At 34.7% G+C, this 18,512-nt stretch overlaps 2 protein-coding genes across 8 annotated transcripts in view; one reads left to right on the top strand and one right to left on the bottom strand.

The window, feature by feature from the left end:
• Positions 1 to 18,512, top strand: part of LSM11 (LSM11, U7 small nuclear RNA associated) — a 137,048-nt gene that overhangs the window by 26,992 nt on the left and 91,544 nt on the right. For 2 of the 3 annotated variants that reach the window (XM_036225031.1, XM_036225032.1), the window contains exon 6: positions 2,878 to 3,023. The gene's annotated coding sequence lies outside the window, so the exon portion shown is untranslated. Of the gene's footprint in view, positions 1 to 1,775; positions 1,795 to 2,877; positions 3,024 to 18,512 lie in introns of those variants that run through there. The other variant, XM_036225033.1, reaches the window with a different exon arrangement.
• Positions 6,405 to 18,512, bottom strand: part of CLINT1 (clathrin interactor 1) — a 53,596-nt gene continuing 41,488 nt past the window's right edge. For 2 of the 5 annotated variants that reach the window (XM_036225029.1, XM_016166986.2), the window contains 4 exons: positions 14,779 to 14,853; positions 11,115 to 11,404; positions 9,093 to 9,297; positions 6,405 to 8,118 (listed from right to left, as the gene is read on the bottom strand). In XM_036225029.1, coding sequence (XP_036080922.1) covers positions 7,772 to 8,118; positions 9,093 to 9,297; positions 11,115 to 11,404; positions 14,779 to 14,853 — 917 coding nt within the window. In that variant the 3' untranslated portion in view covers positions 6,405 to 7,771. The remainder of the gene's footprint in view (positions 8,119 to 9,092; positions 9,298 to 11,114; positions 11,405 to 14,778; positions 14,854 to 18,512) is intronic. The other 3 variants (XM_016166988.2, XM_016166989.2, XM_016166990.2) reach the window with 3 other exon arrangements.

Raw genomic sequence — 18,512 nt, 5'->3', positions numbered from 1 at the left:
CTGATTATTTCCTGCCTTTCCCATCTGGAGATGACTCTTTTGTTTTAAAAAGCCTTGGCAAATGTGTGGTGTAGTGAAACAAAATGGAGACTTTTTGAAACACACCACCGTAAGCCTCAAACCAGGTCATCAGGAGAAAGAAGTTGTACATTAGAAATGTGGCCACTAGTTTGGGAAGAGTGTTAGCACAAGTGCAGAGCTGCAAAGACACTAGTAGGATAACAGTTGATTGTTAACCTCCCAAACTCGATTCAATGTGACAGTGACACTTCACAGCACATTGCATCCAATCTCATTTGAAGCTGACAAAGATTGTTTCTGCTTTACATCTATTGGTTTATTAATGGTCTACAGCCTCTTAAGCAGATGCATATTCATTAGGTAGCCAGCTGTTAGGAGGTTCCCAGATGTCGAATGTAACTCTGTCTTGGAACCTATTTTTTTTTCCTTATCATGAAACAAAGTAATTGAGGCCTTATTAAAGAACCAGTTAATTACTAAAGCGGTACCTTATGGCACCCTTTTTTTTTTTTCTATCATTCAAATCTGAGAACTCTTGGGACATCTAAAAATTTGGTAAAGAGGCAGTATTTAATAGCCAAACTTTATTATATATTCATATAGAGAGATACCGTATATATGGAAACATACATCCACACACTTCCATTTGAGAGGGATTGAAAGTATATGAAAAGTTATTAACAATTGAAAAATTTTCTGCTACAATATTCTTTCCTTGGTTCATTATAGGAATTAGGTCCAAAGAATAACACTCATAAACCTAGTAAATTAATTAAAAGTTACTTTCATGTTTCTTTTAGCTAATCATCACTTTCCTGTGAAAGATGACTTGGAAAAATGATTCTTTGTGTAACTTTTGCCTCAAACTTCATTTTATATTTTTTGTTAAAGTTAGTATTTTTTCCCCTATCAAAAATAAGATAATTAAATGATTGGCAATCAAATTATGGTTTTTAAATTGCCAGGTATTAAATACCCATTAAAACCTTATTCTAAAGATGTCAGGATGTCAGTTCAAGTATTACCTCAAGAACCCCTGAAGTCTAGAAATTCCATTTCTGCTTTTGTTTGGTGGCTGGGCATCTCAATTCTATTTCTCAAATGCAAGATCACAGGATCAAATAAAAAATTTCCAAGAGCACATAATCTTTAGAAAGCATTGCAGTGCACTTTTTGAAATGGTTTCCTTAAACAAGCAATCCAAGGCCATCCACCTTTACCACAGCTTGCTCTTAACATGTGTTATACTATTCCAAATCTACTGGAATTTTCTGCTTTTGAGATTTGGCTAATGTCTTACACCAAGTTACATTACCATTTCTACAAAACAAACAAAGGGTTACTCTTCAAAAGAGATCAGCTTTTTTTTTGCTCTGTGGCTCATCTCTTGCTGGTGACCTTCAGAAAACACAAATACATTTCATAAACATTCAGAGCTTACTTAAAAAACATTATTTAACAAACAATTATTAGCTGTCTACTATATGTGGAGCATTACATGGCACCTGGGACAATGTGGTCAGAGATCAGAGATATGCAAGGAAAAGCCGACAATTTATCTGAATGGCATGTGTATTCTTTAAATTAAAACGTCTGAAATATTAAGAGAGGAGTAATGAGGGATAGTGGAATGAAACTAGATTTGGATTCCAAAGACCTATCCTAGATAGACCTGGCTTCACTAACTACTTTGATCCTTCCGAGCCTGTTTCCTCACCGAAAAAAGGGGGATAGTAACTGTTTTACTTTCTTAGTTTAGGCTATTGTGAAGATTGGAGAGAAGATGAATGTGAATCCCTCTGTAAACTGCAGTACGCAAATGCATCTTATTACTGTAGTTACATGTGGCCCCTTGGATATAAAAATTGACACCTTTCAGGTATAAATGAACAATTAATGTATTTCAGTATTAATTATTGACAGTAAATAACTTATTGTTATGCAATTTTTCACTTAAGTTTTTTTAAGTCCAAGCCAAGTTTTTCAGAGGGAGTCCTATGACAACCATGGCAATGTGGGCAAGTGGGACCTTCGGAATATACTGTCTTTGGTGGTCATAGTTCCCTCGGAGGAACTTTTGAGGAGTGAGCTAATTACTTATCTCAGCACGCTAGACACCGATTATTTTACCATCACCCTGCCTATCTCCCCAGTTCCCTACCTTTTACATCGAGCTCCAGCCACACCCACGAAACTACTTATGGTTCTTTCTCCACTTGGAATCTTCACATGTGTAGTTAACATGGCTGGCTCCTTCTTCAGATCTCTGCATAAAAGCTCCATTCTCAGAGAGCCTCCCTGAGTTAACACATGGACAAAAACTTGGGTACTGGTCCTCTGGTTTAGAGGCCCATTGCTGTATTGTGGTCTCATTTCCCAGCTGGGAGAGTTTGGACTTTCTACATTTTTATCATGACTGTTTTGGTCGTTTTCCTTGATTTAATTTTTGGTGATTGGCAGGTGAAAATATCATGAAAAAAAATCTAGGAATACTAGAACCCAGTCCACAACTTAATATTTTAGCTGAATTATAGAAAATAGTTTGATAAAACTGGTCTATAAATGACCAGACATAACAGGTCACATCTTCAATGTCTCATTCATTAACAAAAGTTGATTCTGTGCCCATGATATGCACTTGTTTCCAAAACAAAACTCTTCTGGGATGAGAGGGAATTCTGCCGATTTTCTTCTTGCCATGGTAAAAACTCTGCCAAACATACTGAAAGCTGATGTCAGTGGTCAATTACTAGAAATCAACAGTCTTCGCTTCGGGGACCCTGCACAACAATCTTTTCAAAGCCACTTTTGGCTATTTTGTTTCTGACATGCCTGTTCTATGTCTGTCTTGGGCAGGTCATTGTTCCATCAGTTATGAGAATGAAAGATGCTGATGTATGGAAGGTGCCCAGCAGAGCTTGCTACTGCCGTTTCATTAGATGGCCGGAAAACCTTCTGGATTCCTCCAGTCTTGTTGCTCAAATTTACCTAGGAGTCATAAGGTATGTTATGAACATGGATGTAAAATTTCTATAGCTATATCCTTCTGTGAATGTTTGCCAGAGAACACAGTATACAAGGTTGCCAGGCCCCCTTGCAAACAAGTCAGAGAACTTCAGATTTCACCCGTTTTACTCTCTCTTAAAAAACAGAGAGGTTCGAAGGTCTACAATTCACCAAGCACTCAACACCCAATCTATCAGTCTAAGCTTTTCTAATAAAATCTAAAGTGGTTGAGAAACTTATTTCATAATTATAAAAACTAGTAAATATGTACTATATACCAGAAGAAATGCTCTCAAAAACTGAGCAAAAGCAATTTTGAATATTCAATATTGAGAGCAATTTCATGTGACAAGCCTTTAGCTTGTGACTGAAAAGGCAAAACTAAATTCCTTATACCTTGAGCAGATCACCTTATAAACAGAATAAATCGAGCAAATGGACATAGTTACTAGGAAATAATCTTATCTGTTAATTCTCAGTAAATAGCAGCAGCTCCCCACGTAAGGCCTGAGGACCCCTGGGGGGCCTGAGACCCATTCGGGGACCTACAAGTTTCCACCCTTTCCAGCCACATGTCCCTGAGGCTGGACTTTTTCCATTTACTCCCACCAAAACATAGCTCAGCAGGTTAAATGCAGAAACAGGTAAGAGAATCCAACTATATTCTATTAAACCAGGTAATAATTCCAAAAATGTAAAACAATGCCACTCTTTTCACAGATTTTTATTCTGGAAAATATAGTTTTTTATAAAATTTTAATTTGATAGGGAATGGGTTACTATAAAATCAGTTTCTTGGGTTTTATTTTGAATGCAGTATTGAATAGGTATGACCCACACAAACAAAAGCTCTTTGGGGTCCTTTATAATTTTTAAGGGTCTTAAGGGGGTCATGAGACCACACTGCTCCATGTACCAACTCTGAGTGCTCTTATCTGATTACAAAATGAGTGAGTGCTAGGAGCCTTTGAAAAACATGGCTGTAAGATACAATTAGGAAAAATTAAATGGGAAAAAAATGTAGGGTTTCATAGTCCAGGACTTAGTTATTTAAATAACATTTAAAGAGTCACAAATGAAATCCTTATTTGCCCATCAGGACTTTCAAATTGTCTCAAATCCCTGGGAAGCTAAGCATCTGATCTAACTGCAGGCCGATTCTCACCCCCCACCTCCCACCGCTGGGGTAAAGTGAACAAGCACAGTAGAAAGGGGTGCCAGAAGCTACTTAGTTTGAAGGGAACACTGCATTAGCAAAGTGGCCATTATTAAAGGAAGACACACAGAATTAAGGTTATAACGAGTTAAAAGGGAAGCCAAAATCCTCTTTTATGGGTAATTTTTCTTTTAGTCTTTATATCTGATTGTTTATGGGGTTATTAGAAGACTGGCAAGATTGTAGTTGACAGAACTGCAAGAAATCAACAAAAAAATTGAAATCTCTACAGCTTCTAAAAGCTGAGAACATTCTAATGAGGGTTACTTGTGTGGCAAATCCCACACCAGCTCACTTTCCCAGTTCTCTCCCTGGCATCTGCACTAACGTGGTGAGGAGCAAGCCCATACACTGACAAATGGCTCATTTGCACTTTTTCTGTTAAATCAAGTGGAATTAAATTCAGGCAGATAGGAAAATCCAGAATTAGAAATCGACTTGTAAGTTTCTCAAGTTTTAACTATACACTGCTTTTGGGTATAAAACAGGAATATAAATTTTCACGTTTGCTGTGTAAATGACACACACGTGAATGTTTTTAGTACAGTGACTGGCGCATATAAAGTTTTTGATATGTAAGCACATTTACATAAATAAAAATGTAAATGGGAGGCAGAGAAACATTTAAAGCATGTATGACAGTGCAGGTGGATCTTATCATTTATCTAACACTTCTAGAATTTGTTCATTTTAGAAAAAAAATGTTAGGGCCCAGGGAAGTCAGGAAATTGATCAAGATGTCTGTCACACAGTGAGTGAGTGGTCGACATGGGATTAGACCAGTCTGCTTCCAAGTCCAGGCTTTTTTCATAATGCGATGCCGTCTCCCAGGAGAGCTGACACACACAGCCAGTTCATTTCAGAAACCTACTTACTATAAGGTGTGCTCTGTGCTCAGCTTAGGATAGTAGTCGTGTTACTAATGTGTTTCATAAATATTTGAGAAGAAAAAACATATTAACCTTTCCCTCCAATATAATTACATCCTCAATTTATTAGTGACAACCCTCAAACCAATAGCATTATATCATTCAGGAAGTTTATTTTAAACAATAAAGGAAATACCCAAAGTACCATATAAGAACACTGTATACCTTTATGGTTCCTGAAGATTGTGTCAGAGAAGTAAACATTTCTAGAGGGAAAAAAACGAATCTGGAGTGGCAGTGGAGACTCGCTCATGTGCAGATTGCTAGAACAGTAACTGTTTTGCCCTCCACCCCACAAAATGTTAGGCAGAATGAAAAACATACAACAGAGAAGCTGTTGAAAAGGTAAAGGGTTTTAGGATGTGCAGAAGGGAGCCAAACAGAGTAATTAAAGAGTATTTTCTTGCCAGCTCCAAATGATTTGGGGTATTTGACTTTTTCTTTGAGTGTCACTTAGTAAATCCTTCAGAGACAAATCATTAAACTGAATGGGCCTCCAGTGAGGCAATTCTTACATTCTCTTTCATGGGCTCTGAAACCCAAAATCCTGGTTCAAACAGCAAACTACGTTGCAATGCAATAACAGAGATGGGGGCTCCCTTCTGTCCTAAGAGACACAGCATAGGAAGAAGGCATAGTACAGAAAATGCTTTAGAGATAAATCTTAATTTTATTAGAAAATAAATTTTAAACACAAAAGTTTAGAAACAAAATATTTATTTCTTCCAAGAACCGTATAAAGGTGATGCTACACCTCTCAATATAGAAAAAATTTCATTTAAGATTACGGGTTTTAAGTATCAGTGAACATACTCTCCATACTGCCACCAGAGGTTGGCTTGACTGCTCTGAAGTAACAACACTTGAAAGCTCCTATTCTTTGAAACTAATTTAAACACATTGAATTGCTGAAAGATTAAAAACCGCAGTCAGCTAATTACGCTCTCTCTCATCTCTTATTCAGCAAATGAATCACTTTTCATTACCACTTAGCTGAAGTACATGAATTTCTGCCTAATTAGAAATGTTGTAGATGGGGCATTAGCGAGAATGGAGCGGGTCAGGACAGCTTTGCTGCTTCACTTTTAATTCCTAACAGTACAATCTGAGAGGAAAGAATAGAGAAGTCATTAAATAATTTTAAATTATTTATAAAAATTACTTTGCCCAAATTATAATTATTTTTCCCCAGTCTAAATGTCTAACAGAGTGAAAGAAAAAGCAGTTCAACATTGATTTTAATGAACGTTTTAATGTTATGTATAACAGAACATTATGAATACAATGGAAACAAAGTTTTATCAATTTAATAAAAAAAATTTTCAACACAAAGTGGGGAGGTAATAATTTGATACCTATATTATTTTAAAAATATTCCCAGCTTGAGGGTGAAACAATTACTTTTGCATTCCAAACTCTAGAATCATGATTTTCATGTAAGCTAAATGCAGAATTACAGCAGGAAAACAAAAGCATTTTAATTAATTTCCTTTATTTGTCATTAAATCAAAAGAATCTTTGACTGCTACAGGTCTCCTTTAATAATATATATTTAACTCCTCTCTATTGGAACCATATTGCTAAAGCCATATTATATACACTCAAAACCAAAACAAAAATGCTGTATAAAATCTAAAAGCCAACACTGTTGAGTTCTAACATTTATATTTAACTTAAGGTCTTAATGGATTTTTTTACCTTTGCAATTTTTTGAAAAAACACCAAAAAAAAAGAAAAATAAATATTTTTCTCTTTGACTGTTCCTGACTGTTAAATGGTGGCTACAGGAACAAACACGGACGGAAGCCTTGCCAAGTTAATCACTGCAAACTGTAAATAATGACTGCTAAAAACAAACAAAACTAGTGGAGTTTTTTTTCTTTAAAGGGAACCATAGAGCAGTCCTGAAAAAATTTTTTTTCCTAGTTCTGCACAGGATAATTATAGCAGAGGATATGGGAAACATCCCCTAGTTATCACCAATTGCTTAAAGAGGTTTTGTAACAATAAAAATTTGGATAGTATAATAATAGCAGTGTTGCCGGAACATTAGCAAAAGTATATACATTCCAGTTACCTTTGATTTAGCCATAATCACATATGTATGCCTTTTTTGGACAAAAATATATATTTTTATAAAAAACCGATCATCCAACTTTAATGATTTTATATATGGACTCAAGAGTGGTAGTAAAAGGAACAGACCCAATTATGACAAGGTGATTCAGGGACAGAAAAATCAAGTTCCTCAGGAAAAGAAAAGTATAAAATTAGAGATCCAAACACATTTATTCAGCCCTATTCCAGTCTTACCCAAAATTATGATGTTTAAATGGGCTCTTCAATTTATAAAGGCTTTCTTTCAATGGTCTCACTACCCCATTTGTGGTCAATTCTCACCGGGAAATATGATTTTGACCTTGTCTGAAGTGCCCTTGTTTGGCCACCTGAAATATTAGATATTTCACTTTTATAAAATGGCCTTTTTGGTTCTTTACGTAGGTTTATTTTAATAGAAGGGAGTTGATTAGCATTTTCCATCCCAACATCACCTATCTGCACCACTAAAAATCCTTCATTCGACCTGCTCCTTTACAATCTATTTGCTAAAGTTGGCAAAATTTGCAAAGGCATCTTGCTTGGGCTGCACAGTTCCAGAAGTCATGGCGAGGTTGGGCATGCCCATTCCCACTGTGGCCGGCAGGCCCATCCCAGCAGTTGACATCCCTATGTTCATGTTCATCCCCATCATGCTCTGGCTCATCATCGGGCTATTTCCGAGAGGCGCCATTGCCATGGTGCCAGTCATCACGTTGGGCATGCTCAGAGGCATGGGCCCCCCCATCAGAGGGTTAGTCTGAGGCCGGACAGGAAGCATGTTCGCTGGAGAACTGAGGTTCACAGCTCCAAAACTTTGAGTCATCACATTCATAGGCTGTTGCATATCTACCAGAAGAAGAGACAAAAGAATTTTACTACACTGAAGTCTTAAGATTCACAGAGCAGAAAAGGAATACAATCTTCCTGACCATCAATACCTGTAAACCCAATAAAATTCCTTGTAATGATTTTACATGAGAAGTTAACTAACTTGTATTGTTTACTCTTCAGAAATATCCAATGGCTATTAGCTCTGGTTTCCCAAAGATGGAGAAATAGTAAGAGTGGGCAGAGGGGAAACATGAGTGAGGCACTTTAAAATCATTCCCACACAATCTATTGTGGAATCGAACCTAACAGGTTGTCAAGAGCTATTGTTTGTCAAAAGCCTTAAAAAAGTTTATACCCTTTGACTCACTTTATTTTTAGAATGTTACATTAAGGAAAAAATCACAAGCACAAAGATTTATACAAAACCATGGAATTATTTATAATAGCAAAAAGTTGGAAACAACTGAAATAACCAACAATAGAGGAATTGAACACTGATAAGATTGGATAACTAGAAAAATCTAAAAATAATTTTTTTCTTAAGAATATTCAACACATAAAATAATGTTGAATAGAGAGAATGATTGATATCAAGTATTAAATATAGGGTTAGAGAAGATAGTAAAAAATTATGAATTAACAGATATTTTCCCTGGTTTATGGAGTTCAGATCATTTTCATTCCCTTATCATATATGCCTATATTTAAAACTTTTTCTACAGTAAATATTTTTATTTTAGTGATCAGGCCCCCCAAACTCACAATACAATAAATGTTATCATGCCAAAAGGAGACTACAAGGTAATTCAATGTGCCAGGAGGAATAACAAGTATTACATGAAAAAAATCTTAAGTGAACACACACAAATGCCTTCAAGTACAGTCTGTCTTATGTATTTACTTATTTTTTTCATGGCTTGAAGTAATCCTGAAATCAGGGCAACAAATTACACATACACAAAGAAAAGAGATGTCTACTTGTGACTTACTCTGTTGTTGAATCATTGTATTGAGCGATGGCTGCTGTGGTTTGGAAGGCTGCATACCAGGTAGTAAGTTGTCTAGGCTGATGTTTACACTGGGGTCGGACCAAGTAGAGGGCAGGGTTTTGCTGACTGACTTCTGGACCATATCTGTATTCTGATTATAGAGAGGATTAGGCTTCTGCAGCACTGTGCTAACATTTTGCAAAGGCTGGAAAATAAAAAAATGCTCTAAAAATTAAGCATCTGCTTTATAAAGATTATCAGGTGGCAATTTAATCACAGTAACTCCAAATTTATACTAAACTTTGTAATAAACTCTTGAAACTAAGAAGGACCACAAATGTTCTATGCTAAGGTCTTTAATATCCCAATTTGCTAACTTCTCCAATATAGTCCTCTGAAGTAAAAATTATGTTTGAGGTAGAAACGAATAACATATTTGCACTAATAATTATCCTCCCATTACCCAAAGTCTAGAAGGCACCAGCCCAGGGCAACTACCAACTTCAGGTTAATAGAGCTTTAAAGAAACATACAAGTGGAGATTTCTTCTTACAAAATGGAATTCAGCATATGATTTCTCATGTTATTTAAAGCAAAACAATCAAAACAGCAAATGATATTTACATATCCGGACTGACATTTCCCTGGTTACATATCTATTGACTAAAGAGAGCAACATTAGTGGACAATTCACAAGAAAGGAGAAATTCAGGAGAAAGAAGCAGAGGTGCCTGGTAGTTACTAAGGATAACTGTGAAAAAGACAAAAAAAGGAAAAAGAGCAGTAGTATGAATAATAATCAAAAATGTACCAATGCAAATAATCACAACACAGCAGCAATTAAGATTACAAATAAGTAGATTGCCTTTATGTTTAAATCATATAAAAGAAACTCAAAGAATAAACTGGCTTGGGCCTGCACAGTTTAATTTAATGGTATTGTGGTTTTCATGTCCATTAGTCACCTTCTGTTTCTTTCTTCTCTTCCTTCATCTCTAACACATACCCCAAAGAGGATAATCTACACATTAAAATGAATAATTAGCATAAATATTCTGAATAGCTTGAATCAAAAATAGCAAGTTCCTAGTCCAATTCAGACACCTATGTTCTAACCCTACACTTGTTCAAATTCTAAGCTAGTATGAGGTAATTTAGATTTAACTATAAAAAAGTGAATTAATAAGCTCCCAATTAGTTGTTTTCCTTTATGAAAATGAGGGTTGAAAGAGCCTATACAAACATATAATGTAGTAACAGGGAAGAGAACATTTGTCATTTTAGAGAATGATTTTCTATATTAGCAATGATTGTTTGCTACCAGTAAGTGACACTTCTTTAAGAACATGAGCAGAGACTTTACTGAGTGAATGCAGGCCACCAGTGAGGCCAATACAGGTATACCTCGTTTTATTGTACTTCACAGATACTGCATTTTCATCAACATTGAGGCAAGACCCTCCACCAGCAAAAAAAATTAGGATTTGTTGAAGGCTCAAATGATAGTTACTATTTTTTAGCAAGAAAGTATTTTTAAATTAAGGTATGTACACTGTTTTTCTTAGACATAATACTTTACACACTTAATAGACCACAGTGTAGTACAAACATTATTGTCATATGTACTGGGAAACCAAAAGTTGATGTGACTGACTTTATTGTGATACTTGCTTTATTGTGGTAGTCTGGAACTGAACATGCAATCAGTATCTATGCCTGTGTCTCTACTCCTTAAAAACATTTTTAAAAAAGTATTAAACACCAATTCCATTAGTTTAATAAATTTTCAGCAAGTGCCTCCTCTGAGCAAGGCACGACTGGCTTTGCATGGGCTACAAGGTGGGTGAGAAGGCTTGCCTTCTAGAACTCAAATGTCTATACCAGGGGAGAGTATAAGATAAAAGCAATGTGCAAAAGCAATCTATATATTGCTTATTTTTGTTTTAGGCTTATCTACCTTAGATTAGTTAGAGGATCTCCAAGATTATGAATCACAATTTCCAAGGGAGGCAGACAACTCACCTGTGATCTTGACATGGGCAAACCCAGCCCCACAGTATTAGTGCTCATCATAGAGAAATTCATACTCTGGGAAGATGTCATGGTTGCTTGGGATGAGCCCATAAGATCAAACAGATCTGAAGGATTTGAGGCAGCTGGAGGTGGGCCTAAAGCTGGTTGTGAGCCACTGACAAGTTCCACAGCTGGCTGTGAGGTACTGCCAAAGAGCTCACCACCGGAAGCAACAGAGCCTGATGGCGCTTGGTTGAAGGCACTCCAGTCACCAAAATCTCCATTCCCACTTGTAGTTACTGAGAAAGAAGAATGATAAGAGTAAAAAACTTTCAATGTGCACAGTATGAATATAACAATCTGCAAACTGAAACAAATTAGAGCTGATCTGTGTCCACCCAGATTAACATCTACAGGTACCACCTCCATCTGGACGTTATTCTTTCTCATGAATATTTCAATAGTGTTAACAAGGTAGCAAGGAAAAAAAAAACTTCCCACATATAAAGTAAAATCCATCTCTTAGCAGGTCTGAAGTGACACACAGACATTATAATCAATACTTCCCTTCAACCTAAGTTTGCATATCAAATTTGGTTCCAGGTAAACAAATATGAACTAGATTGAGACCCAAAAAGCATGAAGAAACTCTAAACTGGTTAAACCTTTTGCTGGGAGACACAGAATTCTCATGCACAGAGATACACAAGTAATCTCAGAGAATTCAACTCATTTCATTCATTCATTATTTGGAAAGGTTCAAAGAGAAATCAAACTATAATTTATACTGTCTCATGTAAGTAAAACCCCAAATTCATGAGATTAAATTTATGAAACACAAAACAAAACTGGAAAAATATGAGAAAACTCAATAAAATTAAGAATAGGTTAGTAAACTCTGGTAATAAGTTCTCACCCGTTTGGCCATACTATGTTGAAACCACATGTAGATAGCCATGATGTATATAACCTTAGTACATTGCTTGCTTCAAAATAGGAATGTGCAATCTACTTACATAAATAAAAAGTGGGGTAGAGTCTTAAGAGGAAAACGCATGCTAATATTAAAAAAAAGAAAACTATCACTACATGTCAAAGTATACTTATAACAAGTTTAAGACTCAATGCATTCAATAATATAAAAACTGATAATAGGTTAATTAAAGGACTAGTGTTTAAGAGTATGGATTTTATACCTTACTAGCTCTGTGATCTTTGAGCAAGCTACTTTGACCCTCTCCGCCTCACTTTTTAAAAAATCTAAGTTGTGAAGATTAAGTAATTTAATATATAATAAGTGCCATTTAAGGTTTGTTATTTTTACTTTGGATTAACTGTGAAAAGACAGGGGACAGCCAAGACACCATGCCCTTTTTCCTTCCAGGTATGCCATATAAAAGTTTAAGTCAAACTTCTATAAATTCTTAATGCATAATATTAACTATTTGGAACACAATAAATATAAAGGCAAGCAGCACAAACATTTTAACAAGGTTATACACAATTCTAAGTAAGTAAACTTTTAAGGGACAAATTGATAAATATAAAGTAATGAAAGTTGAAAAACAAAGGTGAAGAAAGAGCTACATATAAACTGTCATTTGAAAGCAAACAGTATGTATTTCCAAGTTAATTAACACCATCTCTGTACTCCATGTTCACTACAACTTGGAAATACATTTTTTGAGCTGAAAAGGTAACCGACCACTGCAATACTGTCTCATTATGCTAAATATCAAAAGAGAATAACATTGTCTTTAAAATTATATTCTTCTATTACCATATTAAAATGTAAGCACCTGCAAAAGAGAAAATAATTCACTTAGAAACCCTAAGCTCTACCAACAATTTAATACAAGGTCTGGACTAATATTCATTACCTCAGGGTTTTACTAAAACATGTCTTCGATCACCGTTACAAAAGAGACTGAATTAAGAGTTTTACAATTAGTTCTATGTATTAAACAATGTAAACTAATTTAAGGAAGACTGCTGGATAAAAGTAAAAATTATGCGTATTTTCTATTTGCTTGATATATAAACCAGAATAAGACTGGAAACTGGGGCAAAATGTGTTGCCCCATCTGAAAACTTTATCTGAGATGATTAATCATGAGAGGAAGAAATTTCTAGTGGGGCATATATTGTTCAGAAATGATTAATCATTGTTGCAAGAGTTTCAGCCCCTTGCGTACTGGTGATCAAGTTATATTAATCATATGCATACAGATGAAGAGATGTATCACTTAGCAACATTAACATATTTGAATTATTTGCATAGTAGGCAACTTTATATACATAAAAACTGAGAATTACACAGGCAGTCTGTATAATTAGGGCAATGTTTATCTTCCACTTTGATTTGCCTAAAGTAAGGTATTAACCCTTAGAAAGCATAACCACACTTCTAAAAAGAAGCAGTTAATTACTAAAAATTCTGGTTTCTGGGAAATTTTTGGAATTTACACAAGTAGGCTGTCAAAATAACCCCACATACATTAAAACTTATGCATCTTTATTCCTAAATCCTTATAAACCTCAACCAGACGTTACTAAATACAAAATTTAACCCAGTGAATATAACAGCAACAGATAACTGTATCTGAAATGAATAAGACTAATTCAGTTAAACTGCATCTTTCCTCACTGCCTCACTTCATGTTTTAAGATTTTTATATCTAAATTTTTTTATTCTCTCTCAAACTTCAGACTGACCAGATTCTATAGAAAAATTACAACCAACCTAAAAAACCTAAAGAACCTAAAAAACATTACAACTCACCTAAAAAAAAAGACACGTTAATAATGAACTTAGTTACTACTCTATACACTTCTACAGATGTTTATCATTATAAAGAACCATGACAACATCAGTTTCAATTTTAGAAAGTCAGAGGTTCAGAGGCTTTCCTAAAATTAAACAGCTACCACAGTATATGGCAGAGGTGGTGAGATAAAAATATTAATTAAAAAAAGGGAAAAGAGACAAGAACTTCACCTCAATCCTCGATGTTTAAGTCTATATTCTACTCAGATGTTACATTTTTTTTTTTTATTTTGCCTTTTCAAAAACTGAGGTATAACTTATATACAACGTTACATTAGTCATTAGTTTCAAGTACTCAACATAATGATTTTATATTTGTTAAGTCTAGGGCTTTTTTGTTTTTACTTCTAACATGGCCTGAGAGTTTCGACGGCTCACTATTAAAGAATGTGTCAAAATGAAGTTCAGTTATTTTTCACAGAAGTGCTTTTAAGGTATCTAAATTACAGAGAAATGAATTTTAGTAAGATAGCCCACCCAAACTCAATGTCCCTGAATTTCATTCATGTAATTAACAAACTAAACGTGAACCATTAATACTCTTGCTGCTAAAATAAGATGATTTATACTTATTTACATGCCTTATTCTCCCCTTAATTAAGACCTACTTATGGTTAAGAACAATTTTACTTAAGTGTACCTGAGTATTGTGCAACCAAATTAATTCATCTAGCACATTTAAGACACTGGCCCAATAAATATCTTTGTGAATGAATTCATTAGGAATTATAAATACTACAAGGAAAAAAATGCCAAAAAGAAGCTGATTTGAGGGACAGAGAGTTGTTTTGTTTTAATAACCCTTTTACTGCCCCTAGACTTCTGGCCAATCAAATTCTATCATACCTTGGGAAGGGAAATTGCCTGATGCAGCAGCTGAGCCAAAGTCAGCAAATCCTTCAAATAAATCAGCTGATCCTCCTAGAAATTAAGTACGAGGAAAAAGTTAAACTGTTAGAACCACTAAACGATTGATAGCAATTCCAGGAAGCTATTTTCGCACCACACTTAAAATACCCAATATTAGAGGACTCAGGCCAATCATAAAAGCTAGATAGCTGATCTAGGTTTTCATGTCATCATGTTCTCTTTAAGCTAGCACAGACTCTCTTACATTCCTCTGTTCTATATCCAGTAAGGTAACTGACACTACAACTGTGATTAAAGTTATCCCTCACTTATATTTCATAAACATAATGTGGGCATGCAGTTTATTTAGCCAATTATGCTCTTTTATAAGAATCTTCAGTTTACAGCCATGCCACCCTGAACATGCCTGGTCTTCTCTCATCTTGGAAGCTAAGCAGGGTCGGGCCTGGTTGGTACTTGGATGGGAAACCACCTAGGAATACTAGGTGCTGAAGGCGTTAAATAAAATAAAATAAAAATACGAATCTACAATGGATGCTAAAACCTGGGTAAAACTTTGCTGAGGAATAAAATAGTCACATAATCACAAAACCTTACCCCACACAGATTATTTAGTAAATACAAAGAGGTGAAGCTACACTACTTTTACAAAGGAACCTTAAACAAGTGATCAAACTTCATGCCACTAACACTTAAAACAAAATAGTATTCATGGACCTTCTAATGTAAAGGATTGAAAAGGCGATCATCACGTAGAAATTCCTGCCAAAAATATTTAACCTGACTCTAATCATGAAGGATCAATCAGCAAATACAAACTGAAAACATTCTGCGAAACAACTCAACACTTCAGAAAATATCAACATCATAAAAGACAAAAAAGGCTGGTACTGCTCTAAATTAAAAGAGCATAAAGAAACATGACAACTAAATGAAATACATGATCCCTGGCTGGACTCTGGATTTTAAGAAGTGGTGCCATTTTGAAATTACATAATTCAGACACCAGGGGAATTTGAATATGGTCTATGTTTTAGACAATAATACTGTTTTAATGTTAAATTTACCAAGCAAGATAATTATATTGTGATTACAGAGGAGAATGCTCTTGTTGTAAGGAGATATGTGCTAAGTACTTTAGGGGCAAAATGTTATGGTGCTTACAATTTTTTCTCAAATGGTACACAATAAACAAATGATAAAAAATAAACAACAAAAAAAGAATTAGAAAGAAAATGTGGCAAATTTTATGTATGTTTGAAATTTTAAAAAATAAAAAGTCAGGGAAGAGTGTTTACTCCATGAACAAGCAAATATTTGCATTATGTTAAAAAAGTAGCTTTTTGCTACTTCTCAACTGGTATTTTTTAAAGAGGTGAGATCCAAATCATAAGGCTGCAAAAATCAACTCGTGCAAAACAGCACATTCTCATATTAGTTTTTATTTGTAAACACTATATGGGTAAGAATATTTAATCTACAATTTGAATAATGACATGTTAAATTTTAATATTCCATTTCTCTTCAATTCAGTTATCAATGAAACAGCAATAGCCAAAGGATCCAAAATCTTAAATAGTTGTCCTTATTTTTGTTTGTCCTTAAAGATTTCACCTCTTAAGAGTCACAAACTTAGAAGTTTAGAGCGGCAGTTCAATTATGGTGCTTTTAGTGTTATGCGAACATTATATAGGTTACATCACAGCTGCTTAGCCTGCAGTACTTAGAAACTAGCCAGGTGGGACTGGAACATCTGGGCTGCACTCAGACACCACCAGGGACAGCTTCCAACATCTGGTGCCACTTCTGAATTGTCTTATCGCTGCAAGACATTCTGCCCCATCTGCTACACTCAACTGGGTTAATTAAACTAGAACCATCTCCTGTTCTTAATAAATGGCCAGCAGTAATAAAAAGAACAAATCAGTTTCTGATACATGTGTACTTAGTATTTCTTTTTAATGCACATTTACTGTAGTCAACTGTCAGCAGGCTTAACTAATTCCTCATTCCTTCACCTCATTACAAATGTACGTATTCACATACATCCCCATTCACCATGAACTAACTCCTACCAAGGCCAAAGTTCTTCACTCCTACCAACACTACAGCTCATACATCTACTTCTGCTTTAGCCAAAGGATAATATCACAGTGATTTGTTTTTCTTTCCTTTATAAATACACACATCATGATAAAATGTGATGAGGGGCAGATCAATGAGCTATGTTTTTAAACTATTTAAACAAGCACATATATTAATAAAAACAGGCATAGAAATGAATGTTACAAACAGTTGCTGCTTAATATTAATAAGTTGTCTTCTATAATGTTCCTTCATATTAAAAATATTGATCAAAGTGTACTGTTAGGTAACAGAATGATAGTTAATCATTTACTATAACATTAAGGGGTTTGAAAATCGGAGATTATTTTAATTTGCTTCATCCAAGCAGTAAATATACATCAATATGCAATCTGTTATGCCAAACAAGTGAGAAATTTTTAAATCTTATCCAGTCTGGACTACAAAGAAAATTCATGCTGTGGATAAAAGCACTGAGTAATGAATAGCACTTCAAACTGGGTAAGCTATTTTATTTTTGTCATATTCTGAGTGTAATCTTTCAGATAATTACCTACTTTGGTTATTTTACTGCTCTACCTTCTAGTACCTAAACTGAAATTATACTATGTTTTTATCTATAGCAAATATTCTTCTACTCCACCCCTTCTAGAAGGGGGTTTGATTTCGACATGACTAATTTCAGAACACTGGGAGTAAAGAAGGAAACACACGCATAAGTATTTTATAAACTGTATAAACTGAAGCCGCCTTTCTCTGAAAAGAATTTCACTTTGCGCCACAGATTATGCTTCTAATTCTATTTTACACAACTCTGAAAGCGATCTTAACAATTAAAAATCTCTATTTCATTATTAAGGAAAAGCTTCTCTCTCCAAGGAGGGACTATCAATACCTATATGCATGATGTTATTTATACCGATGCCTTAAATGCAACAGAAATTTTCTAAAGCATTTTCCCAGATAACTTCTATCTAAGGGAATTTAAATAAAAGAGTCTACCAAAAATTGCTGCATGTGGAAGATTGCTAAATTCCACAATAAGAGCTAGCCTTCAAGATTCCCACGTGAGAGCTGTCATTATAAATGAACCATTTCCATCTGCCTTTTCAGGGCAGCACGGAGGTTATTTACAATCGCCAGCTGGGAACATGGATCTTCCAAAGCAATAATAATGTGAGCAGGAAAAATACAGCTGAACTTAGACAGTGCTTAAACTACATACAAATGAAAATTTTCTTCAATGAAAAATTTGATCTAGATTACATTATAAAAACAAACTTATGCATAAAGAATTCTAGTACAAAATTTAAAAAATGACAAAATGCCCAAAAAACTAAATATATGAGTTAATATTGTGTAAGAAGTTTTTGAAAAAATACTCCAATGAAAACGGACAAAGGAAATGAATAGACAAGTTACAACTGACATATGAAAACATAAAAAGTATTCAAACAAATGCAAAATAAAATGAAATACTATTTTCTCCCTACAAAACTGGAAGATTTTGAAAGATACTACTTCTCTATAACAAAGAAAATTTTGTAAAAAAAAAAAAAAACTAAACCTAATGTCCAAAAAATAAGACATTGATTGGTTAAATAAGTTATAGTTTATCCATATAA

This window comes from Rousettus aegyptiacus, unplaced genomic scaffold (assembly GCF_014176215.1).
Source record: "Rousettus aegyptiacus isolate mRouAeg1 unplaced genomic scaffold, mRouAeg1.p scaffold_m13_p_7, whole genome shotgun sequence".
Classification (NCBI taxonomy): Eukaryota; Metazoa; Chordata; class Mammalia; order Chiroptera; family Pteropodidae; genus Rousettus; species Rousettus aegyptiacus.
Note: the sequence above shows the minus strand (reverse complement) of the source record. Positions and strands in the feature narration are given on the sequence as shown.